At 43.6% G+C, this 25,258-nt stretch overlaps 4 protein-coding genes across 4 annotated transcripts; 3 read left to right on the plus strand and 1 right to left on the minus strand.

The window, feature by feature from the left end:
* The first annotated feature begins 311 nt into the window (after positions 1-311).
* upp1 (uridine phosphorylase 1) lies at positions 312-5,694 on the plus strand. The gene is made up of 8 exons (XM_056444756.1): positions 312-420; positions 950-994; positions 3,108-3,219; positions 3,307-3,465; positions 3,573-3,687; positions 4,529-4,738; positions 4,853-4,999; positions 5,108-5,694. The coding sequence occupies exons 2-8, from the start codon at positions 954-956 to the stop codon at positions 5,248-5,250; spliced, it is 927 nt and encodes a 308-aa protein (XP_056300731.1). The 5' UTR covers positions 312-420; positions 950-953; the 3' UTR covers positions 5,251-5,694.
* Positions 5,695-6,564: 870 nt separating this feature from the next.
* On the plus strand, positions 6,565-10,444 carry stmn2a (stathmin 2a). Its single transcript, XM_056444757.1, has 5 exons — positions 6,565-6,692; positions 8,317-8,412; positions 8,590-8,762; positions 8,858-9,049; positions 9,191-10,444. Exons 1-5 carry the CDS (start codon positions 6,674-6,676, stop codon positions 9,248-9,250), a joined length of 540 nt encoding a protein of 179 aa, XP_056300732.1. The 5' UTR covers positions 6,565-6,673; the 3' UTR covers positions 9,251-10,444.
* Positions 10,445-11,689: 1,245 nt separating this feature from the next.
* hey1 (hes-related family bHLH transcription factor with YRPW motif 1) lies at positions 11,690-13,727 on the minus strand. Its single transcript, XM_056444376.1, has 5 exons — positions 13,562-13,727; positions 13,332-13,404; positions 13,144-13,227; positions 12,942-13,023; positions 11,690-12,838 (listed from the first exon to the last, which is right to left on the minus strand). Exons 1-5 carry the CDS (start codon positions 13,645-13,647, stop codon positions 12,231-12,233), a joined length of 933 nt encoding a protein of 310 aa, XP_056300351.1. The 5' UTR covers positions 13,648-13,727; the 3' UTR covers positions 11,690-12,230.
* A 10,030-nt stretch (positions 13,728-23,757) lies between these two features.
* Positions 23,758-25,258, plus strand: fabp4b (fatty acid binding protein 4b). The gene is given in 5 exon segments (XM_056444103.1): positions 23,758-23,779; positions 23,782-23,829; positions 24,697-24,876; positions 24,932-25,050; positions 25,149-25,258. Coding segments are annotated over 5 exon segments (420 nt in total). The 5' UTR covers positions 23,758-23,760; the 3' UTR covers positions 25,203-25,258.

Below are 25,258 nucleotides of genomic sequence, written 5' to 3' on the forward strand. Positions count from 1 at the left end.
AGTTGCATTTGTACAGACCCAGAAATGGCACCAAATGAATGAATGCTGAATACCAAGTCCGTATTTGATTGATCCTGTACACCATTCTTCAAAAGTACTTGACTTCACCTATAGTTCACAACAGGACAGCCTCTTCACTCCAGAAGCACTAATGGTGGGCTTGAGCAGTGTGGCGGCTATCACCACTGCCATCTTCCTGTGCGGACACGTGTGCAGAGAGTCCTCTGTTCTTCCACCACCTTTGACCTGTACCACTGTGCTCCACTTCCAATGAATGGGCTAGGGTATGACGCTCGTGACGTAATCGGAGTTACGTCATTGCAGGCTGCGGGCTAAAGGTGAGCTGTTGACCAAGTGTTTCGGGCGAAATTAATTTGTCAGCAACCGAGGAGCCAGCCGTCGACCCGCAACCCAGCAAAGGTAACCGACCGTCTCCCCGGTGTTTCGTCGTCGCGTTCTGGATGTGTCGCTTTCGTTATCCCGAAGGGAAAGATGGAGCCGACTGTCTCTCTTGCCCGGATGTGAGCGAGAAAGTGCCCTCTGCCGTAATGCCGGGTTGACTATTTAACAGGGCTCTCAAGTGTCACGCATTGAGCGTGGGACTCACGCACTCCCGCCACACATCGTATTTCTCACGCTGAAAAAACCTCTCGGCTATTTAATGTTTTAATGTGCCGCAGCGCGCAAACATGAGCTGGCCGCGTTGCCCTCACCGTGGAGGAATCAAGCCCTCCCCTCGAGTTCTGTTGTGAGGAGCCACTTATCAGCCAATTAAAAAATAAATAAATGGGCTGTCTTCAAAACTTGAGAGCCCTGATTTAACTACGCGGGGGTCAAATGTATCTTGTATTAAAATGTAGACTGTTCCTTCCTCATCGGTTGTGAGGTTCATGGTTGTGTTCTCGGTCCCCGACTAAGTGTGAACGTAGGCTACTCGGCTCTCTTTCAGGAAAATGAATCCAGAGGACGACAGGTGGACCGAATCATGCAGCAGGTGAAACGTATACGCTTAATTAACCCCGAGCTAGAACAAAGGAGATACTCTCACCTTAAAGGGTCATTTCACCTAAATCACATGTTCTCACTTAATAGATTTGCTCACTGATGTAAAGAGTATATCTACACTCACTTGATTGGGTTCACATAGTTACATAAATGTATCTAATTCATTATTTAGTATGATTAAGTGAATACATTAATTAGGTAAGAATCATTTCCATGAGGATGAAGTAAATTACATAACATTCTCCATATAATGCAAAACAGTTCAACCGCACCTCAAACTACATCTGACAAAAATGTCCTGATTCCTGCATAGAGGCAGACATTAAAGATCGGTAAAGTCCTGTTGTCCGGAAATCAAATCAAAGCAGTGGACCAGTAGGGAGGATCTTCCGGTGTGTTCAGACTGGGATGTTTTCAGGACTTCTACCAACAGTCCGGATGAGTACACAGAGGCTGTGGCGTCATACACCAGCTTCTGGAAAACGGGTGTGTTTCAACAAGCACCAGGGTAGGTTAATAAAACAACGACAAACCCTGGTGGACTACTCGACTCAGACAGCTGAGGTTGATAAAGGAACAGGCACGTAGGAGTGGGGACAAGGACAGTTTAAAGAATCTCCAAAACAGGTTTAGCAAGTCGTGAGAGATGATAAACAACAATTCTCTGAAAATCTGCAGCGCCATCTCTCAGCAAGTGACTCTGCTTCTGTCCGGAGGGATCTCAGATTGATCACCTACAAGCCGAAATCCCTAAAACTCCACGAACAACCTCCACCTGGCAAACAAGTTGAACGTATGTTATTGTCTCTTTGAAAGACAATGGGACAGTCCCAACCCCAGGTCCCCCTCCCCCAGATCAGCAGGGGCCCACGCTTCCCACCCACCCATCCCAGTTCCCCCCAAGGCTGTGTTCTCTCCCCTCTGCTCTTCTCCCTGTCTACCAACAGCTGCACCTCCAGTCACCATCGGTCAAGCTCCTGAAGTTTGCAGAAGACACCACCCTCATTGGACTCATCTCTGGTAGGGATGAGTTTGCCTAAAGGTGGGAGATTGACCATCTGGTGAACTGCTGTGGACTTAACAGCTTAGAGCTCAATGCTCTAAAGACCGTGGAGATGGTTGTGGACTTCCTGCCCCACCCATCACCCTGTGTGACTGCCTCGTCGACGCTGTGGAGTACTTCCACTTCCTGGGCTCCACCTTGCACGTCTTTTCTTTGTTAATATACACATGACACCTTAATAGTATACTTGTTTGAACGTATTCCTGTTTATTTGTTTGTTTACAATAATTTGTGGTAAATGTTCATATTTTAAAATGATGTATCATGCTATTATACTCTGTGTTTACTGTTACGCACCAATCATCACCTAGCTAAATTCCTTGTATGTTGGCAATAAAGTGTTCTGATTCTGAAAAAACTAATAAAAAAAGCACCGGGACAATCAGTCAGAAAACAGGAGGTAACACCGTTGCAGAGCATTCATTCACCACCAGCAGAGCACATGACGCCACAACAACAGGAGAACTGTTCTTCATGCAGGCTGCGCCCTCTACTGCGCTCTATGGGATCCTCTCCTCCAATCAAGGTCATGTTTCTGCCCACTAAGGATTTGCATGAGCGTAGCTGGCCAATCAGGACGTGCCGATCTGACCGCTGGAAAGGAGGCGCCGACCGTTTGTTGAACCTACAGGATCCAAGAGGAGCAATGTGATTCTGGAAGAGTCGAGCAGCTCTTTGCTCGTGGAGGGGTCATGGGACCGATAAGCGGAGGATAAATGAGGGATGGAGATTTGGACTGTAGCTTTATCCAGTTCAGTTGCGTACTGCTTGGGTTGTCTACAGGCAACAACTTGAGTCTACTTTCTTGTATGTGCATACCCACGTGGCCACTAAACCTGATTCATATCCTTTTAAAACCGGAAGCATTTGCATGGCCAGGTAACACAAAGTGAGAACATGTATTTAAGATTTGGTTGATTTGACCTGGTATGGAGGTGCCAACAGTTCAGATATGGTCAGCCACTTCATTAAATTAAATGGTAATTCCGCCTGATTATCTAACTACAACTAAACCTATACCATCTGTTATCCCCCTAAGACCTGTTTGTGTGCACAACCCACACCTGGAAGAAATGAAAGAGGACATCCTCTACCACTTTGGGTTAGGAACCGGGACTCACAACCTACCGGCTATGTTTGGTGATGTCAAAGTAATCATTTTCATGACCTAAAGAAATCTATATTTATATAATTAAAGAATATTATACAAATAATTGTGTGTGGATGTTTTCTTTCAGTTTGTGTGCATCGGGGGCAGTCCTTGGAGAATGAAATCCTTCACCGAGTACATTGCTGCTGAGCTCAGGATGGAAGACCCCAAATCTGAGTACCCAAACATCTGTGCTGGAACGGACCGCTATGCTATGTACAAAGTTGGCCCTGTGCTCTCTGTCAGTGTATGTACCACCTATCATGACTATTAGTAATCATATTAATCTGTGTGCCTAGTGTTATTCCATTTAAAATCGACATCGATGTTCATGGTCTGTGCTTTGTCTTGCAGCATGGAATGGGAATCCCCTCTATTGCCATAATGTTGCATGAGCTTATAAAGCTCCTCCATCACGCTCACTGCACAGATGTTACAATTGTTCGAATTGGCACATCCGGTGGAATAGGTAAGCTTATTATTATTGAAATATGTTTTGGTTTTCTGAGTGACATTTGATTATTCATGTGTTGGGTTAGCAAGGATGCTAGGTCCTTGTGATTCTACAGACAAACACAGACTTCTGTAAAAGGAAATTACTTGACTTGACCTATAGATTTCCTGTGTGGTCCGATGTCCTTGCCTTAAATGGGTTACTGTGGCCATACAGTCAATTACATTTGACTTCTTGGTATTGCCACTTTTCTTAGTGTTACCACTAGAGAGCCCAAAGGCCTGAGCTGTGTCATCCAATAGGACTGTTTGTGTATTTCTGCTCTTTGCCCATGGGGGTATTTCTCCAGTTTTAAGAATGTCCTGACAATGTGTGGCAGCTATTGTTTTCACATGGTTTGTCGATATGATTGTGTGTGTTGCCATGGCAACATTTTATCCTGAAGATGGTAATTACCCCAGGAGTGGTTTTGAGTACAGTCTGTCAGTGTGTGTTGCCAACGCAATAGCATCACACCAGTGCAAGACGGGGTCACAAAACTTTACTGGTGGGTAGTAGAGATCAAAATGAAAACCGAGATTGATTATTTATGTATGAGTAATTTGGTAGAATTTGGGAGAAGGGTCGTTGTAGCAATTATGACTAATTACTAATTGAACTGAAATGTTAAGTGAAATTATTTTAAAAAGGTAGTTTAAGAATTTCTTTGGATGGTTACAATTAAAATGGTCCTTATTTGACTTTATATAGGCTGTATGAGTCCAGCATGTTGTTTCAACATGTTTGAAAAAAACTTCTCATGTGAAACTCTCTCGACTAGAATTTGTTTATCTCACTTGTCATTTCTGGTGTTCAGGGCTTCAGCCGGGCACGGTTGTTGTCACCAAGCAGTCTATGGATGCCAGCTTCCTGCCCAAGTTTGAGCAGGTGATCCTTGGGAAGACGGTGGTACGCAATACTGATCTTGACCCAGGCCTGACCGAGGAGCTGCTCCAGTGCAGCAAGGAGTTGAACCAGTTTGAGACCATCATAGGCAACACCATGTGTACGCTGGATTTCTATGAAGGTATGCTCTCTGATGCATGGATGTGTGAATCACATTTTCATCCTTTTATAAAGTATTTTACTAAATGTTCATCTTTTGCTATCTTCTCTGTCTGTCATGTCAATCACCCTGCAGGCCAGGCCCGTTTGGATGGGGCCTTCTGCTCCTACACCGAAAAGGATAAACAGGATTACCTCAAGAAAGCCTGTGAAGCAGGAATCTGCAATATTGAAATGGAGTCATCTGTCTTTGCTGCAATGTGCAAAATGAGTGGTTTGCGAGGTAAGAAAATACAATATCAGCGTGACATGAGGAATGTCCCAGTGTCTAGAAACAGAGTTGTCTTCAGACCTCTTTAAGTGTCTAACATGTATTTGTTGTTGTGTAAAGCGGCTGTGGTTTGTGTGACATTACTGGATCGCCTGAATGGGGATCAGCTGGACACCTCTCAAGACGTTCTTCACAGTTACCAACAACGACCTCAGATACTGGTTGGCTACTACATTAAGAAGCAATTGAAGAAAATGAGCTGATCGTAGTTAAGTGCAACAGTTATTACATTGTTATGAAAGCAAGTGTATACATTTTTTAAACTGATCAACAGCCATACCTGTAATGGCTCTATTATTCAGTAGATTTTTTAATTATGTACTTATTTATCTTTTGCCACTGCCTTAATCCTATTTGTGTATGGTGTAGGCTCTTGCCTAGGAGCTGTCCCTTTTGGGTTGATCTTCGCATGCAAGAGCAATCGTGAGAAGATTTGTTTTCGCACACTGAAGCTCTGCATGGGTCCCACTCTGCATTTGCCATATATATATATATATATATATATATATATATATATATATATACTAGCTGATGCGAGGCTCCTGGGACAGAATATGTAGTATGTGAACAGATTGTAAAATCCTTAGAACAGATTGTAAAATCCTGAGGCAAATTTGTGATTTTGGGCTATACAAAGAAAATATGAATTAAAATCTAACGGCTGTGCTACCAAAGTTCTGCTCCCATCTTTTCTTCATCGTCAAGCATGTTAACAAGTGAAGAAGTTAAGCTGATGAAGAGGTCAAGCGGTGTCTTTCAGTGTAATGTCTTAACACTACATTCTCATGCAGGTTGATGTTCTGACTCATGAGTAGCACAGGTTCACAACATCCGACAGCTTTTCTGGATGCAGGTAGCACTTTGTGTAAAGCAGGAGGTTTGTAACATCCACCACTGACTTTTTGACTATGGATTTCTATTATTTTAGGTGACACAGATATTATTCCTCATCCTAAACTTACACCAAAACAAGAACATGTGCCTCCTGTCTTCAGATCAATCAGGTTATGTGTATAGTTTTAATAACAACAAACAGCATTGTTGTCATGAAATCCAGCTGGTGTCACTGGGTTCCACCTGAATTCCTACAAATATCTATTGAGGTACACCAGCTATTTTGGATGATATTTGTTACAACTTTGCTCCTTGGCTCTCACTCCACAGGCCAACACTGACGTGAGATGACGTCATCATTTAATGAACGGTCTGACTAATAGCATTTCTATTATTTGTGAGAAGTAGGCGAAATAGTCACAACTCACAGCAGACAGTAAAGTCGTCTCGTATTATTGACAGGTTTAAAAAAACATTTTAATAGAAATTTCTAGACCAAGCGTGAATTCTAAGAATGACACAACACATTGATGCTTATTTTATCTTAAATGTGGATCAAATGAAACACAAGTAGCAGGTCTACTTTTAAGTCAATGCTCTCATCTTGCATGCTGAAAACCGCTCCGCGCGTCAGAGGACTGGAGGAGGGTCTGTCTGCGCGCTCCCGTGCGTGCCCACCTCCTGTTTGCGGTCCGATCCTACCCCGGTCTATTCGCTGACTCAGTGCCTTAAGCAGCATCACCGTTCACCTGCACAGATCTACAGCATCCTCTGCGGAGAAAGACATCAGCCATGGCCAAAACAGCAATCGGTAAGCGTGTTCAGATTGTTCACGATATAACCAAAGCATGGATGGAGGATGGATGGATGGATGGATGGACTTGTGACAGATCATTTCTGTATAGAGCCCATGTGGGCCCGGTATTGTCTAGGTGCTCGTGTTTCTGTAAAATCTCCACTCTGAAATGTTCTCTTTTGATGAATGATTCAAACTATAAATGTAATCCCCTTGATATTTCTCTATCGACTGTGAGTCTATTGTCTCGGGTAAAGAGTCTGTGAATGAACTCATGTGGGCTTCCAAGCAGCGTCCTCTGTCAGCTTACTGAAATGTCTCATTGTCCTCATCTACGTCATAGTACTGGTCGTCATTTGCTTTGATCATATGTTGTGTAAACGCGTATTTCATAAAATAACACGGATTGGCCCATGGCCGCTTTCTTGAACACGCCGCACCTGCTACAGCCGCCCCGACATGCAGCATAATGCAGACGGACCCCACCCAAGATGCTGTGCTGCCGACCATTTAGCCGACAGCAGAGCTGAGAGGGCTTCATCCGCCTGACTTTCATTTTTACTTCGCCATATTAAACGCTACGGTTTTTTAAACGTGTTTATAAACCTCAAACGCCCTCTGAACGCGATTGTTTCAATTGATCATTTATCTGGGGTTTCTCCTTTAATTCGCGTCTCGAATTCGTGATCGAAATGCTGCTAATTATTTCTCAAAATAATACCCCATCGGCATTCAATGAAATGCAAAGTAGGCGTCGGAGCTAGCACACCTTATATGAACAGACTAGGTTGCATCAGTCATCTCCTCTGATGGACAGTTATTGTTGTAGGCCATGCATTTAGCATATTATTTTCATGGGTTTGTTTCGCCTCTGTACACGTATATCTAAAATATTAGTGGTGGCTAAACATAAATAACCCAATAGATCTCTCTAAAATACAGCAGGGTGTGCAGACTGCCTTCAATGTGGCAGAAATGTAGCGGAGGAGACAGGTGTATAGCAGGGTGGGAGGCAGGCCAGCCCTGCAGCAAGGGGCCGCTTCACACTGGCCTTTGCAGCAGAAGGCTCAGCAGCACCCACAATATGTCCTCTCTCGACAGCCATGTGGGCACTCGGACAAACGCAGGAGAGAAGTGGCAGAATTTGCCGATGAGATTAAAAACAGTGAGGAATTGGTGAAAGCACATTTTACCCCCGATAGCATGAAAGGCAAGATCATTTATCAACTGCATTTGACAATAATCCGGTGGCTTTAGACAGATGGATATACATGCTTCCTATTATTGTGAGCATGGCGGTATAAAATGCTGAGACAGCAGGAAATTGAAAATACGGCTTTGTCCTGTCTATTCTGAGTTTAGGCAGGGTACATTAGGCAAGGCACAGATGTCTTAAGATCCCAAAGAATCATTGCAATTCATCCAATTGATTAATGAACAGGGCACTTACATAAATTTCAGATCTATCGGTCATCTAATTCGTTGTATCTTAATTTGGAAACATCTCAATTATACTTATGAATGTGTGACATTGTTTGTGCAGTGTTCTGTGGTAAGGAAGGAAACCGCAGCGTGTCTATTTCACTGTTTTCATGATTAACACAAGGTTCACTAGGATGGTGTGTTTATGTTCCCACAGCATATAAGGAGAAGATGAAGGAGCTGTCCGTCCTCTCCCTCATCTGCTCCTGCTTCTACCCGGAGGCACAAAACAAGCTTGTGTCTGAGTTTGAAAGTATGGATCAGCATAAACATTGATTTTACTTTTAGATCAAACCTATTGCCCCCCATGGAGGTTTTGTCTGCCCTGTAAATACAGACGGGAGTAATAGTGACATATTGTTGGACTGATATATTGTGTTATTGGATATTGATTTTGCTTGTCTTCCCATCATAATTGTCTGATTTACAGACATAGAGGTGAAAGCGATAAACAAGCGACGCTCTGGCCAGGCCTTTGAGGTGATTCTCAAGCCCCCGTCTCCAGTGTCAGATGGGGCCCACAACCTGCCCTCACCCCCAAAGAGGGCCATCTCCTTGGAGGACATTGAGAAGAAACTTGAGGCTGCTGAAGAGCGGAGGAAGGTGAGCATTCTACCTGTAGCTTTGTGTTGGATCGTACTTTAAGCTATTCCACATTAATCAGATGCTCTAACATGTTTGGTTCTGTGTGTCTTTAGTATCAGGAGGCCCAGGTGCTGAGGGCTCTTGCCGAAAAACGAGACCATGAGAGGGACGTGTTGCTAAAGGCCATAGAAGAGAACAGCAACTTCAGCAAAATGGCCGAGGAGAAGCTCCAGATGAAGATGGATCAGATCAAGGAGAACCGTGACGCCCATCTGGCCGCCATGATTGAGCGTCTACAGGAGAAGGTGAGAAATGATGAGATCTCAGTTTGTGTTTTCTTTTTTAATCTACCTTCAGACGGCTATAATCGAGTTTGGGCACCACCTGATAATTACTACTCTCTCTCTCTCTCTCCCTCCCTCTCTCTGTTGTTCTTGTGTTTTCAGGAGATACATGCAGCTTTGGTGCGCAAGAACAAAGCGCTGAGGGAAGAGCTGACAGCATGAGCCTCGCACAAGGCCTGACTCCCATGGTCCATCAACATCCCCCCATCCAGCCCCACCCCCCTTCCTCGCCCCGCCCTCAGACACCCAACAGACACCCAACACTGGAGGCCGAGAAGTTCGAGGACCTCACCTCCACATCACACCACCCCACACCACCAGTACTCACCACTATCAGTATTATCAGTGGAGACCAACATCATTAACACTCACCTTGAGAGCTTAATTAATTTGTTGATTTTAAAGAACATGTGAGAATATGGCTATTATTTTGTAAATACTTTTTTCTTAAAATCTATCTGTCTTTCCCTCTTTCTTTCTCTTTATCTCTATCTATCATGGTAGGTGAAGTACATACCAAGATTGTATTGTACTGCGCTGTACAATTTCAAACATGTAGTTTGTAATTGATTAACGTTTCAGTTCTTGATTTGACGACAACCATTTTCTTGTGAAGGCCGTCGGTGTTGTGAGTTGGCTGTAGACTGACCTTTGCAGTGTTTCCTGATGATGTCATGATGATGATGTTTCTGTGTCTTTGTAAAGAAGGACAGTCGGTGTACCTACACCACAGACTCCTCGAGGTATCAACGTATCCCATCTGTATCTCCCACGCACACCCACTCATTCTCAACACGCACGCATGGAACGTAACAATACGCTGAACTCCACAGAGCCATAAAGTGTCCACCTCCTCTGAAATGAGCTGAATAATGAACTTGATAGGTGCATTGTTGTTATTAAGAATGTCTTTGCTCAATGGGAGCAACTGTTTATCCACTTGCATATTCCCATGTACCCTAACAACAGCATTTCTCAATGATTCCATCTTCTAAAGCTTTATTTCATACACGGCATTTGGGCAGTAAGCGCTTGAATGTTATGACACCATACTGGTACCATGCATATTGTCTTGGACAGTGGGATGTGCTGTTGGTCCCACCTTGATATTGACAGTGTGACCATCACGTATGTCTGTGTGGGTGTGTGTGAATGCGTAATTATTACAAGGCATCATTAGCCTCTGCTCTCTTTAGGGGATTAGATGGAGAATGGATGCAGGATGCTTTACATGCAGCACACTGAACTAGTCTCTTTTTAATATACAGTACCACTGATATCTGCCTGCATCCTCTGCTCCTTGTGTTTCTCTGTGAAAGCTTTGCTGAATAAAGGTTTGAGGTTCTGTGAACATGGCATGCACCATCCAATACTTTTCTGTGCTAAAAGAGGAGGGGAAATGTAAACTGACAAATAAAATAACCATTTATCTACACATCCTGAGATAAACCATCTTCCTCTAGTCTTCATGTTTCAATTGTATCACTTAGTGATATTGACAATAATTTTGAGTATAGTTTCAAAATAGGATCAAGCTTATTTTTTGACATTTAAACTAACATATACTAAAACAAATAGGATGGATCCATGATTCTGGTACAAGAAAAAGTTCCTCCACTAGGTGGCAGTGGAAGATTTCTTAAAGCCAAAGAAACCAAGCATGAGCAATATTAATAACCCAGCTGATGATACGGATCCAAAAGCAGGTGAAGAAACATAAATAATTTGTATTATTGTAGATTCAGTGTTTTGGTTTTTATGTTTCTTCCAAAGTCTTGCAAATATTGAAAAAACAGAACAAGAAAACCCCAGATTGAATCTACATTAATAAAGATAATTTGTGTTCTTCTTTTCATAAGGAGCATGATCTAGAATTTAAATATCGCTCTCATTCAGAGGGAGCACGGTCTGTGTCATTAATTCATCAGCTCTCAGAACATGAAATACACACTTTTGTACATCTTACTTGAAGGAAGACACTATTTTAAATATATTATAAATAGCATGTGGCCTAAACCCTCAGAAAACAAATCACAGACATCCCCTGCTGGAAGCCTGAGGTGCTGCATGGATGGATAAAAAACAGTGAACCCCTAAAACTCTGTGTCACTCAGATTGTTCTAGAAACAACACAGAGGAGCTGAACAGTGATTTATGGGTCCAGCTGTCTTGGGCATTGTTGTTACTTTTTAACCGCCTTCCTCCAAAGTCCCCATCCTGTTCACACTATTGTCTCCGTTTCAGACCAACCCGAGCTGGTGAGGTCAGGGCAACATTGTAAAGGATTTCCTCTGGCTCTTAATGATTTCCTGGGTATTCATAAGGGCAACAATGCTCTCAGATTTGGTTACTTACCTGGCACACAGTAAAGGAATTGCCTTTCAGTCAATAACCGGGACCTTATTATCTCAAGATTAACTTCCACAGTATTGTAATATAAATGCACCTGCAGAATATGTCATTTGGGAAGATACGGTCTTAATCAGGCTAGTCTGCTTATACAAAGTGTAACATGTCAAACTACATATTATTCACTGTACAAATAAAACTAGAGCGTTAAGGAGCATATGCTATACAGAAACAAAAACGTAGGTTTGAATCCATGTTTTATACTTTTATCTCAATTTATTGGTACAAAAATATTACAAATAGATACAAGAATGCAATGTTCTTATTCTTAAGTGGTTAGTCTTTCAACAATGGCAAATGTAATATGTATTCACTTTATGAGTTCCTTTAGTGATACCACTAAAAGAAGCAGACCGAATTAAAGAACTCTGTTATGTTAAATACAGACATCATGCTCGACAAATGAAGAAGTTTCAGTATGTGGACGACAAAATATAACCTCTATACTTGTGCTTACAGTAAATCTATTCATGGCCCATATCAGTGCTCAGCCTGGAGACAGTGCATGTTAACTAATTAGTCAATGGATAACATTAAATCATTCAGAATTCCTTTCTTTAGAGTAAAGACAAACTGAGAAAGACCTCTCACACTTTTTCTTTACTTGTATAAAAAGGAAATCAGTTTGCTTTCTTCTCTGGGTTGAATTGCTATAAAAACAGAGGCAGGTTGTCCTTCCAAGTCTGTGATGCTGGGCACAGCTCAGCTGTTGCCGTCAGTCTATTTCCTAGCTTCAGAAGGCCCCGATCTCTGTGCCCCACGGCCTGTAAGGCTTTGACAGAGTGGAGGAGGGGCTTGATGTGCTGAGGGCCATCGGGGACACCAAAGGGAAAGAACCGAAGGAGAGGGGGAAGGCCGACAGCGAGGAGAGGGATGACAGGAGTGGCGGCGAAAGCTTGGATGTTGGCATACACAGAGCGAGGGCCAGCGAACCGTTGGGAGGCACCCTGAGGGTCTCTGTGGGAGGCATGACACTGAGTCGGGATGTCCCAGATGCCTCAATGGAGGGGGAGGAAGATGTAGAGGAAGAAGAGGAAGAGGAGGGTGGGCTACTTTTGCTTCTGGATGCAGGTGTCCTGCCCTGGGGGTGTTGAAGGAGGAGGGCGTGGGGGAGATGAGCAGGCACAGTCCCGTATGCAGAGCCCCAGGCTAAGTGTTCCAGTCCGGTCTGCACCTCTCTCTGAGAGGCGTAGTTGCTGAGGTGGGACACCAAACGTATCCGGAGGGGGTCTGCACCATCCCGACCCTCGATGATGCTCAGGTAGCGAGCCGTCTCCGCCAGACACTCCCTGAAGCCCAGGCTGCGGTAATCCTTAGCAAGAGCATGAGCCTCAAAGTAACCTAAAGACAGCAGAGCAGACACGTGACTCACAGCATTTGGGATGAAGGAATTACAAATGAAGGAACCCATCCGTTTATTTAAGACGAATAAATAATATGTTACCTTTGCCTCCAGATGCATGAAGCATCTTCAAATGGTCCACAGTCATTTGCAAGATTTCGGCTTTTTCCAATTTAGCAGATCCCTGCAAATAAATTCAAAAGAAAATGTTTAACTTGTATTGATTTTTCCACGCGAGTCCATGTAGAAAAGGCATCAAATGTGAGACTGTCCACGCGAAAGGATGTACTCATGAGCCCTTTACCTGTTTCTCAAAAGCACTTGGCACCAATCTTCTCAACTCTGACAGACTATTATTGATTCGGTCACGTCTCCGTTTCTCAATAATCTGAAAATGGGTAAAAGAGACAATGGAGCCTGTTTTGAGTGGGAGAAACACAGTGGGATCTATGCAGTGCGCAGCTTGGCACCGCAGATAATGAGTTCACTTACCCCTCTGCGCCTCTTTCTGGCTTGAACCTGGGTGGTTGTGGACGGTGACATCGAGCCGTGAGAATCTAGGGGACTGGAAAGTAAGAGAGCAATAATTAAAGTTTCATCGAAACAAAACCTCGAGTTATTCTGAATAGCCTACATCAACAAGATAATACAAATATAAAAACACAAGCTGAAATGCTGCTGTCGTATACATGATATAATGATCATTACAATATTGAACGTACCCATTTTCGTCCCCACTGTCCTTCTCCACCTCCACATTGTCGTCCAGGTCGCTTTCCGACGAGCTGTAATTGTGGCTTCGCTTCATTTTGCTTCCGAGAAGGCAAAACAAAAGTAGTCCTAGAAGAGAATTCCGCTGGTGATCTGACAGCAGACAGTCTGAGCAACAGTTTAAACGTCAGACTGCTCTCCTGTGATCATTTTCACACCGCGGAGAGGGGGGCGGGGTCCCCAGGGCGATGTGGGCGGGACTTGGAAATATTTGAGCCTGTTAAAATCGAGCTGGCATTTCAACGACTGAGGCTTTAGAGAAGTTTAAAAATATAAAATGAACAAGCCTAAAGTTTCAGAGTAAAGCTCTAGTAGAGGTACTGAAGCTCATTCAGATCAGCATGTAAAGTGTTATATTTAAAGCATTATTTGTAATGTCTTTTAGCAGAGAGTACTGGAGGCCTGACAGCTCAGGCTGACCAGGAGACTCCTGGCCTCAGGTCCACAGTCTCCCTGCTGAGACCCCAGTTCATGAGCAACAGGCCCCATTATAGCGGGGGCGCTCTTCTTCTTTGGTGTTGTGGAGGACACACGGCCTATTAGCAGAGTGTGTTGTTCATTGTCTGCTGTCAGCTGTGAGGCTCCACAACAGCATTGATCAGCCGGGAGGCCCGACATTCATCGGTCAGCGTTGCCAGGCTCTCCTAGGAAACCCCCTCCGCCTCCACCTCCTCCCCAGTCACTGCAAACAGGTCAACTGACTGGCGCAGACAGACCTTCCCAGGGAATCATTCATCCACTGTGGGTGAAAACAGTGAACCCCGCTCTGCTGCGGAGTGGGAAAGAGAAACAAACGTGTTTTTAGAAGCTGCAACTTCAGATGAATGTTTTTCTTGTGAGCTACATTAAAAACACATACAAAGGCATAAGCAGCAATCATGAGTACTCCACTCTGGATGGGAAGCAGGGTCTGTCTGCAGAAGGTGTGAACATGTTGACCCCTCTCATGCACTCGGGTCAGAGGGCAAACTATGTTTAACACGGGAGCTTTTAATGTTTATGCTCCACTGTGATCCCCTCCGGCTTTTTGTTACCTTCGCATTGAAAATGCGGAAGGTTATGTTTTGATCGCCGTGTATTTATTTATTTGCATGCCTGTTACTCGCATAACTAAAAAAGTATTAAACTGAATCGCACGAAATTTAGTGGGATGATTGGTTATTATCCGGGGACCATTTGATTAGATTTTGGGATCGATCGGGTCAAAGGTCAAGGTCATGAAAAGGTCAACATCTTCTTTTTACCATAGCGCGGTCAATTTTTATCCAATTAGCATGCAACTAATGCCAAAGTGTTCATAATTCAATGCCTAATCTTGTGGTATGCGAAGTTATGCGCTCTACCGAGTGCCCGTTCTAGTTTAACATGTATTAATGAAGAAAGAGATAAAAACATACGCCTCAATAAAAATATACTGTATCTATATTTTAATACAAATATACATATATTTTTATATGATGGTATTGCTACTTTATTATAACACCGCCATCCAATGAGTAGACATATAACACACAAATACAAAGCATCAGCCAAATGTCAGGTCTGGTAACAGACAGCACGTGAAGCTGGTGTCGTTCCTACATCCTGAGTCTGACGGGTCTGGAAAGGCCATCAGTGGGAACGTGACCCCCCTGCTGTCGTCCATTCCAGTACCTTGTAGAGCAGCAGCTGTTTCTCTGCTCTGTCCGTCAGGTCAGTTGTTAACTTGATGCGTTGGGAGCTAGACAAGTGCGGATGAAAGCTTGATTTCAGGGAGCAACTGCAGGCCAACACGCTGTTCCCAGAATGTCAGAAGGGTTTCGATGGCGACAGATACAATGTGCAAGCTTCAGTCATTCTGAGTGGACGAGCCTTCATACTATCCCGAGCACCGCCCTCCCCTCTCTGTCAGCAGACACTTTCACTCAAAAGTATGCCGATCCTCAACCATTTCATGCATTTCTTCACTTCCATTCTCCCATTTGATTGATTTATAGACCATAACATGTGCATCATCCTGTGGTGAGGCACTCCTGAGGCATTCCCTAACTGGACAAAATTGCTTGTATATTTCTCTTCACTTCACACATTGTGTACTTATGGGAGAGATTTGAATGCAGATCCTCAGCCAGTTTAAGTTCAAGCCCTCTCCTTGCCCTCTACCCCAGACTAAACCAAACACGGCCTTCCCATGACTCTCCGCTGATCGGCAGCTCTTGGATCACTTCAGTATTGTTTACGATGCGATTACGGTAATAGGGCTCGACACCCGGCCAGCTCTACAGGACAGGCAGGTTCATGTGGTCCCCATTAAGCAGACACTAACCACTCTCCTCACACCTGACTGTCAAGGCCCTTCACATTGGCCCGGACATTCCTGTGATCCATTAAACATAATTATGAGTTTTCCTTGACTGTGGAATCACAACATTTTCTCAGCCTCCACTCCGGTTGACTTTAGATGATGTGAAAAAGTGTGTTTGGTTTGAGCTCTTTTGTCAGTGAATGCCATGTTTCTAGAAATCTTCTCCATTTAATAATTTGAACATGCCAGTCTGCGTGTTGACCGTGGGTCTAACTCGGCATCGATTTGAAGAAACCAGTCAAACCGGTGCCAGGAAGCTAAGAGGTATAAGCAAGTATTTGTTTGAAACTGGCGTGTGCCCAGCTGCCTTCCCCAATCTTCCCTCAGGTTTCCCTTGGTGACTCTTTGTGTGCAAGAGTGCTGCCACAAGAGTGTGTGCTGGTGTGTCTGCATGTGTTTATGTGTGTGTGACCGAGAGTGTGCGAGTGTGTTTAGGAGGTGCTGTTTCCCACAGCCCTGATCTAATTCCGTGGTAACTCAATCTCCGTGTGAGCGCTTCCCGGCGAGTGTTCTCCCACCCGTCGACAGTCTCTCTCTGGCTGGCTGAGTGGCTGAGTGTGTCTGACAGAGGCCGGCTCAGTCCCTTTGGACCCCCCTCCACCTCCGTCCTACCAACCCTCCCATCAGGATTGATTTACTATGTCAACCGTTGGGGCTGCCGGCAGCAGCGGCGCTCGCAGCCGTGCCTGCATCCTGTGTGCACACCATCCTGACATCTTATACCTGTCACTCAACAACTGCTGCAGTGAATTTTGCATGCATGTGTGTGTGTGTGTGTGTGTGTGTTGAGAGGGACACCCGAGGGATATGTGTGTATGTGTGAGATCATGCCTTCTCCTTGCTTTTTTCAAATAGCTCTACATGTAAAAGGGTATTAACTGTGCTGCATCTATACATGTTATATTATTTCATATTCATGTTATCCAAGGCAGAGAAAATGCCACCCATGCTGGTCCTAAATAGCTTGTCTGACTGAGAGAAATGTCTCCCAGACAACTTCCATACAACAATGTTATCCTATGGGCCACAGCTTCCTGTCTGTCCCCTCTGGTTCCAGTCAGCACCCAGGCGGCTATATTGGGCAGGGACCAGACCAGACCTGAGACCCATTCCCACTGTTTGATTGTAATACACCCGCCTTCTCATTCTTTACTTTCCTGCCTTTGTTGGCATCCATTCTCCCAGTGCTTTTGGATAGGTAAAGCCAGGGAGGATATGTTGACTTCCTTGTTTCTTTGTTTAGCAGGAGCCTTTTTTTCTGAGGAGGACAGCTCCTCAGGTCATAACACTGACACCAGGATCTCAGTAGGTGGCCAATTACAGGGCTTAGCGTCAATTACAGGGCAGGAACAGTGTTTAGAAAAGTCTGATATGGGCCGCATTATGTTCTGGCTTTAAATAAATGTGGGAGAACCGAGTCGCTCTTGCATAAATAATAATGTATTTAATTCGTTTTTTCCACAAAGGAGCACACTCCTTCACAATGATATTGTTCATAAGGTTTACCAGTATGCTGCCCATTACCAGTTCACTTATGCAAGTCCACAATAGAAGGAAGGCACATCACAAGACCGCCTTTCCAAATAAGCGCAACAGGAGACAGCACGTGATGTCCTCTCGGAGAAAGAAGGGGCCACGGAGCGAGCTGGTTTTAAGGCCACACATTGTGTTGCCACAGGAAAAACATTGTTTGCATATCAATGGAGTGTGTGTGTGTGTGTGTGTGTGTGTGTGTGTGTGTGTGTGTGTGCGTTCGTGCGTGCGTGTGTGTATGTGGCAAGGTGGCGTACAGGACACGGTCCTGCCACAGGACATGCATGTTTTAGAAGAAACCTGACTCTCGAGGGTCACCTTTCATGGGATGAGTTATACTTTACATTGCCTTGTACACTTATGGCTGAGGTTCTTTTGGGGGCTTTTGTGCAGTTTTTTTATTTGCCGGATGCAATTTGGAATGGAATCGGATCAGCAGTGACTATAACTGATATTTTTAGACAGAACCGAGAAACAGAAAAGAGTCAATTTATGGTGTGTCACAAGTAAAAAAGCGGTCTTTTTTAAAAATCCGGCTCCTTTCCCAGTGGATGCTCTGTGCCAGCTGTCTGCGCTGCAGTAAAGTACTGCTTTCCCAAGCTCCGACCTGTGGGAAAATCTGTTGTGGCCAGTAATTGATTCCGCCCTGCCAGCCCCATTAATCTCCACTGCAGTCAAACTGCCAGTGATGTGCAGAAAGCCTGTTAGCTCCGCCCCTTTACTCGTTCTCTCCTCTCTCCTACTCACACAAACATGCATCAGTAATCCACCAACTCCTACTGTTAATTCCATCACTGCTTCTATACGTTAATTCCTATAATCCGCCTTCTTTGTTCATAATGTTTTAGTCATTTTCCCATTTCTTTTCTCAATTCATCATGGTTTTATGACGAATTGAGAAAAGAAATGTGAACACTTTTAATGTTTTCTTAATGTTTTCTTCAGACTTACATTAAAATCTTTGAAATACTGACAATGATAAAAGTATAGATCTCTATTATTCTGGTAATCTTTCTTTTGAAACACGTGTTAAATTGTATCAGTGAGCTTCATTTATTAAGACCCAGAAGCATGAAAATGGCCTATTGCACTTGTTACATGTATCTACAGCTTTCTCGTCCACAGTCATACGCGCATTTGATTCCAAGATGATTTGAATTGACAGGAAAGGTTAGAGGGCACTTGCTAGTTTACCAGGGAGATGTCACAGATTCGTACGATATTGTTATCATCTTGAAAGTCTTGTTCTTTGGTTTTTGCGGTGCGTGGCAGAAGCCCCCCGAAAACCCCCCTCCCTCAAAGTGTGTCATGAAATATTGAGTGCAGTCATCTGTTGACATGGGTGACTTAATTGTCACAACCTAACACGTACCACATGTCTAAATAAAAATAAGTGCCCCCCCATTTCAATTAATCTTCAATTAGGGGGTGCTGCTCTATGCCTCTGCTTATGTGTTTCCCAGTCTCAGCTCACCAGGTGGGGTATGGGGGGGCAGTGTATGTGTGTTTGTATATTTGTGTGTGTGTGTGTGTCCAGGGTTATATGAAGATTATCGGTCTTTGGGTGGCCATAGGACAAGGATACAAATGATGTATTAACATATTCACATGACTGTCACGTTGTCCCAAGACTATCACTTCTTGCCCGAATACAACAACACTTTGAACACAAAGCGGAAAGCATATTTTATTGACCAATAGAACTTAATCGTTCAATGTGAGATGTAGAGAGACATGAGAGGCCTCAAGCCAAGGGCTTTATCAGGGATTCTCATGACATGCAGGCTTTATATAACTACCAGCTGAGGGGTGTAATTTCCCATGTAGTAAGGGGTCAGGAGGCCGCCCTCTAAGCACTGTGGCAGTTGTTTTTCACACAAGAATTCCAGCCCACTGATGGAGGATCTAAGAGAGCATAAAAGAGGAGCAGAGGGCTGTACAGTATGCATCACTACAGCTCCTGGTGATCCCTCCACCCACTGCCCTCTGCACCCGGTGGCTGTTCCCCATGGGCTGCTCTCCCAGCCCCTCTCCCTGTATCGACAGAACAAGCAGTGTCTCTGTGAGAGGCAGTCCCCACCTCCCCCACTGTCGGTGTGCTGCAAATCAGAAGCCTGAGGCACAGGGAGCGTGTGGGATGAAGGGATGAGAGAGAAGATCAAAGCAGGAATCATGAAACAGCTCAAAGCACACAAGCAAGAGGCACCTCTCTAACCTCCGCCACACACACACTCCTCTCTTCATCCTGGCGATGCAGAACATCGGCCTCTGGTTCATCCCTCATCCAGCAGCCGTGGAAAAGGGAAAAGAGAAGAGGGCACGTCGCTCAGGTCGTGTGAGCCTCTCAGCAGATGGTTGGGACCTGCTGGGAACCAGACCTGAACCAACGCACACGCTTGATCATCAAACTTCAAATATATATTCCTCTCATTCATTTTCATTCTACAGTTAAATCTTTTTTTTAAATTGCAAGTGTGAATGTTATGTAGCCTAATGCATGGCTTTGAATTAATATGTTGAGTTCTTTGAGTGAACAGGATAGAAATGGAATCTCGAGGGACATTTCACTGTCAGCCGCTCCGTTATTATTACACATTATATAACTGAAAGAGCTTTGCTGTTTCTCTTTGAACTATTTCCGGACAATTCTGTTGTTAAACTCTGATGCAACACTTTTTGGGGCTTCCAGGACAAACCAGCTGCAGGTCTCCTTAATAATTGTTAAATTATCTGTGGAGTAAATAGATGATGTCTCCACAACAGGCCGACGTGAAAGACACTGCTGAAAGGCTCTCAAAAATCTTGACAAGGGGAGATTATATCCCCTGCCTTTGGCAAAGGCTTTCTTGGAAAAAGATAATATATATTTTTCTTGGAAGGGAATTCTTATATGATCTGGAAATAGGTGTTATTTAATAATTGCGTCTCTTTTTATTGAGTGTAGTTTATAAAGCATCCCTCCTCCGTCAGAATTCCACTGTGTCAGATCATTGTCTGCAGAGAGCTGCAGCAACATGATCGGCCGTGATCGCGGTTTTACCTGCCGACATATAAAGCTGTTTTAGCTTATAACGAGCCCGGTCAGACTTGTGAACTCCCCCTTGGCCCTGAGGATCCTCTCTCCATTATTCATGAGTCCTCAGGTTGGACCCTGGGAACAAGCTGAGCGAGGCCCTGTGTCAATACGAAACACTGGCCGCCACAATGGGCTCTGCCTCCAACGACACTGTTGACAGACACCAACACAAAGGAGCTGAAAGGGGTCCCCCTCCGTTCTCACACACACTGAAGAATGAGTCAGTGTGCTGCCGCTCAGAGCTGTGTTTGTACAGTATATACAGCTTTTGTCCATGGCCACTGTTCTCCCATCAATAGGAGCTGAAGTGTTGATGAAAACCAGGAGGGAAGGACTTGTCTGCGGATGCCAATAAGAGTTCATGTTCATTAGAAGGGCCCTGCGCCTGCTGGATGGCACCTGTATGTACGCAGGAAAATCCCCTGGTGGCAGAACAACAACTTGTCGACATTCCTCGATACGTCACATTCGGCCTCTTTGGCCAACACATTATGACTGCTGGCCCTCAGCTTTATGAATAATGAATGCTTTTAGACCATGAAATCAAATAGTGCAGCCATGTGAGAGTCTCTTTATGGCCTTTCTATATGGCTTGCATTGATTGTAGTTACTCTGGTTTCATATTGACGGCTGATTTTTCATTATACATCAAGCATCCACCGGGATAAAAGGACGAGTCCACCTCAAAGGGGTTGTCATGTAGGTTATACCCATGATCTAGGACAGTTTAATTAATAATAATAATACGAATTAGCATTTCCCATCAACAGCTAGAAACACTCACACTAACTTATGAGTGCAGGCAGAACCTGGTGCCCTACTAACTCTTTTAGGGGTGCAAACAAACTAAATGTCACACTTGATCATCAAACTTCAATATATATTCCTGTCATTCATTTTTATTTTACATTTAAATCTTTTTTTTTAAATTGCAAGTGTAAATGTTGTGTAGCTTTTACTGCATGGCTTTCTATTGACATTTTTAATTCTTTGAGTGAACAGGATACAAATGGAATCTCGGGGGACATTTCACTGTCAGCCGCTCCGTTATTATTATTCCGCCTACTTATTATATAACCGAAAGAGCTTTGGTGTTTCTCTTTGAACTATTTCCGGCTTTACACAGAATAAAATAAATTCGAACAGTTTTTAATCTCAGAGCAAAATTGCATGCTGGAGAAAGGTTCCTGTTATACGATGGCAATCAAAGCAGAACGTCACAGCTGAGTCCATTGTAATCCACTGAAGAGATATGTCAATCAGATATGCTCTGAGCATCTCAAATCATTTCTACCTGTGATCTCCTTCAGACATCCGTCAGCAGCGCTCATGAACACCCTTCACACCCTTCACACGGGTTGATTTTCTTGGTTTGATGAACCAAACAGTCTGCATTCACAGTCAACATGTTGCATTGCACTGGCTTTTGGAGAAGATTTAGACTAAATTAATAAAATAGTAACTTAATTAAATATTATACAGTGGCGGAGTCTGTAATTGTTGACATGTCTATTTGTGCATGTCTAAAAGATTTGAACTAGATCGTGTGGATACTCAAACAGCAGGAGAAGATAAATTTGATCAATTTCCGATTTGGGGTTTTTGGTTTCTTTAAAAAGCAACTTTAGCTCACTGGCTTGTGATTGTTAAGTATATTGTGTTGTATTTTTTTAAAGGCCTTAATAAGGCCTACTGTAATGTATTACTGAAACCACTGGGAGGCAGTACATGACATTTAGACACAGATAACTGATTGTTTTCTGCTCCACTGTTGTAACCTTACGTTTTGAAATGTGTGATAAAAGTCAAGCAGTTGAATTGTAAATCATATCAGAACTGCTTATTGCCAAGTATGTTACACATACGAGGCAATACATAATCAAAACATTTAAAATATAAAAAGGTAAACAATAAAATATGTTAAACAAACAAAAAGTATGTTAAAAACAAGTACACTAATAACATGTGATGTGTATATTAATGGAGAAAAATATGTGCAAGACATAACGGTAAGACATTGACTTGAAGTGTGTTCGATTAAGTGGCACTTAAATAGCACTTACTTATGGTACTTTTGTAGTTCGACTATGTTGAGGAAATGTTACTTCCTGTATTCTTGTTGTTCTTAGTTTGTACTCTAGGTTGAAATGCACTTATTGTAAGTCGCTTTGGATAAAAGCGTCTGCTAAATGACATGTAATGTAATGTAATGTAAAAGTGTCAGTCAGTGGGAGTCCCTTATTGATGAACCCAACTGTATACGGGAGGTTCTGCATTGTACAAAATACAACTTACAAAATGCATTGTCGAATTAAGTCTAAATACATAAAAGAGTAACTTTTTGGAGATCCATTCCAAAACTTCAATATATTACAAAGTGTGTTAGAAAAGCGCGTGAACAGAACCTCTGGGAACGACTTTATTTGCTGTTCACAGGCGCCATCTACTGGTTGAAAACCAGTACTACATTCCCACTGAGAGTGGCGCTGTTCGTGGCTGTTTGGGGACACATTACGAATTAGGATCAGCTTTAATGGCCAAATGTGAACACGTTCAAGTATTGTATTGCTCTCAAAACACAGTCAAGCAATACAACTTTTAAAATCACACGGTGACGTGGAGTTTTAGACAGATTTGTTTTGACTAGAAATGTACAATTGTGATATGTTGCAATTGTGAGAGAAGACATTGCAAATACATATGGATGCACCATTAGATCTGTGTTGTAACGTAAATATCTTACTCTTAAGTTGCTATAAAGTTAGCTGCTGTTTTTGTGTGACAAATAGATTTGTTTGGCATTTTTCTAATGAATATAATAATTATTTTTTCTCTCGATTTGAGTAAATCCATAGTTGATGTGATTCTCATTGTTGCTGTTATTGTTCATATACATCCATCGTTCCTTCTGCAGGGGCAAACACGGGACAACAAATCCACTTCCTCACCTCGGACTGAAGCTGGAGTCAGCAGACTCGGGCTCGGCTCACATGCTTCTCTCATCTCATGAACAATCACATTCAAAAGACACGCCACGCCCCCTAATCCGCTCCTTTTCTTGATTGGTTTGCCCTGAATCAATCACGTGTTTAACCGGGCGATTCACGTTAAATTCGCACTTTTGGCGTGAAAGCAGCATCAATCTCTGCTCCTCGTGTTCCTGCAGCAGCCCAACGTCGCTCCTCCTCCTCCTCATCATGGATGGCTTCGTTGGGACCTGACTCTGACTGGCAGCGACAACTTTGATGAATACATGAAGGCCATCGGTGGGTCGCTTATAATTGTGCTTGTTACATTGTGAATGGAGGATGGTGTTTACTGATGTGCTAGAGCAGCGGTTCCCAAACTCAAGAATGCCGCGGCCCAATTTGAAATCTGAAAATCTTCTGCGGCCCACCCAAGCCTTTAATCACAACCAGCGTTGTCGACAGGGGGGGGGGGGGGGGAGTGTGTTTACCTGTGTGCGCGGATGTGTCGGCGCGCATCACAGCAGAGCGATGCGACCCGAGAAGTGTTAACGGGGGTCCTGAGCGATTAAATATATCTCTTGTTCTGCCTGTTTTGTGACATACATGCCTAAAAGGCGCCTAATATTTCTAGACTGAAATAATATCGGCATTATAATTATGAGGATTTTTTTAGTTGCCTATTTTGTGGTGCAGCCTCAGGACTTGGTGCCTACGCGCAGCGCGTAGTGCGCGTTATGGGAGCGGCGGCGCTGATCACAACTCTGATCAAAACATAAACTAGGGATGATTAAATGACCTTCAGACTTTAACCGATTAAAAATGTATTAACCGACAATGTATGTTTTGTATACAATTTTCTCCGGAGCTCATATATATTTACTTTAATACTACAAGAGGGTGCCCCATTTGACATTGTTTTGTTTGGCGGTCAGAAAAATAGGTCAGATAAAAGAATAACACGAAATTTAAATCATAAATATTTTTATATTAATTTCAAACTTTTCAAAATTGAAAATTAAAAACATTTTATTTATTTATTGTAAATGACCTCTCGCGGCCCACCTGCAGTACCTTCGCGGCCCACCGGTGGGCCGCGGCCCACACTTTGTGAATAGCTGCGCTAGAGGTATAGCTAGTCTTGTGTAACCCTCCATTGTTCTGCAGGTGTGGGCTTCGTCACCCGGCAAATGGGCAACATGGCCAAGCCGAACCTGGTGATCAGCGTGGACGAGGCTGGGCTCGTCTCAATAAAATCTGACACGACGTTCAAGACCTCGGAGATCAAATTCAAGCTGAGTGAAGAATTCGACGAGACTACAGCAGACGGCCGATCCAGCAAGATGTGTTCACATTGCGCCGGTCTCGTTTGACACAGTCTCGCGTGCATAGCGCCTGACAGCCACACGTGACTTTCAGACAACCATCACCCTCGAGAATGGCAAACTTGTGCAGCAGCAGACTTGGGATGGAAAGAAAACGACTCTCGAGCGAGAGGTTCAGGATGGGAAACTGACCGCCGTGAGTAAAGAATGCGTTGAGCAACTGTGCTTTCCTAATGTTTTAATGGTTGCTTAATATAATGCAAGATTTCTAATATTGAAACATTGTCTCAACAGAAATGTGTCATGGATGATGTGGTTGCAATGAGGACCTATGAGAAGGGAGCTTAATTCACAAGTTGTTTGGACTGATGCTATTTCCAATAAAGTCTGAACTGATACTTCAA

The sequence above is a fragment of the Pseudoliparis swirei genome, chromosome 22, assembly GCF_029220125.1.
Source record: "Pseudoliparis swirei isolate HS2019 ecotype Mariana Trench chromosome 22, NWPU_hadal_v1, whole genome shotgun sequence".
Lineage (NCBI taxonomy): Eukaryota > Metazoa > Chordata > Actinopteri > Perciformes > Liparidae > Pseudoliparis > Pseudoliparis swirei.

Excerpts from the sequence above, each read along its gene's own strand:
- upp1 (XM_056444756.1), top strand. The coding sequence starts at position 954 with ATGAATCCAGAGGACGACAGGTGGACCGAATCATGCAGCAG. Across the intron at positions 995-3,107 it reads TGGACCGAATCATGCAGCAG|ACCTGTTTGTGTGCACAACC; the intron begins GTGAAACGTATA and ends TATCCCCCTAAG. Across the intron at positions 4,739-4,852 it reads TACGCTGGATTTCTATGAAG|GCCAGGCCCGTTTGGATGGG; the intron begins GTATGCTCTCTG and ends ATCACCCTGCAG.
- stmn2a (XM_056444757.1), top strand. Across the intron at positions 8,413-8,589 it reads GCTTGTGTCTGAGTTTGAAA|ACATAGAGGTGAAAGCGATA; the intron begins GTATGGATCAGC and ends TCTGATTTACAG. Across the intron at positions 8,763-8,857 it reads CTGCTGAAGAGCGGAGGAAG|TATCAGGAGGCCCAGGTGCT; the intron begins GTGAGCATTCTA and ends GTGTGTCTTTAG.
- hey1 (XM_056444376.1), bottom strand. The coding sequence starts at position 13,647 with ATGAAGCGAAGCCACAATTACAGCTCGTCGGAAAGCGACCTGGACGAC. Across the intron at positions 13,405-13,561 it reads GACAGTGGGGACGAAAATGG|TCCCCTAGATTCTCACGGCT; the intron begins GTACGTTCAATA and ends CTTACTTTCCAG. Across the intron at positions 12,839-12,941 it reads TCATGCATCTGGAGGCAAAG|GTTACTTTGAGGCTCATGCT; the intron begins GTAACATATTAT and ends TGCTGTCTTTAG.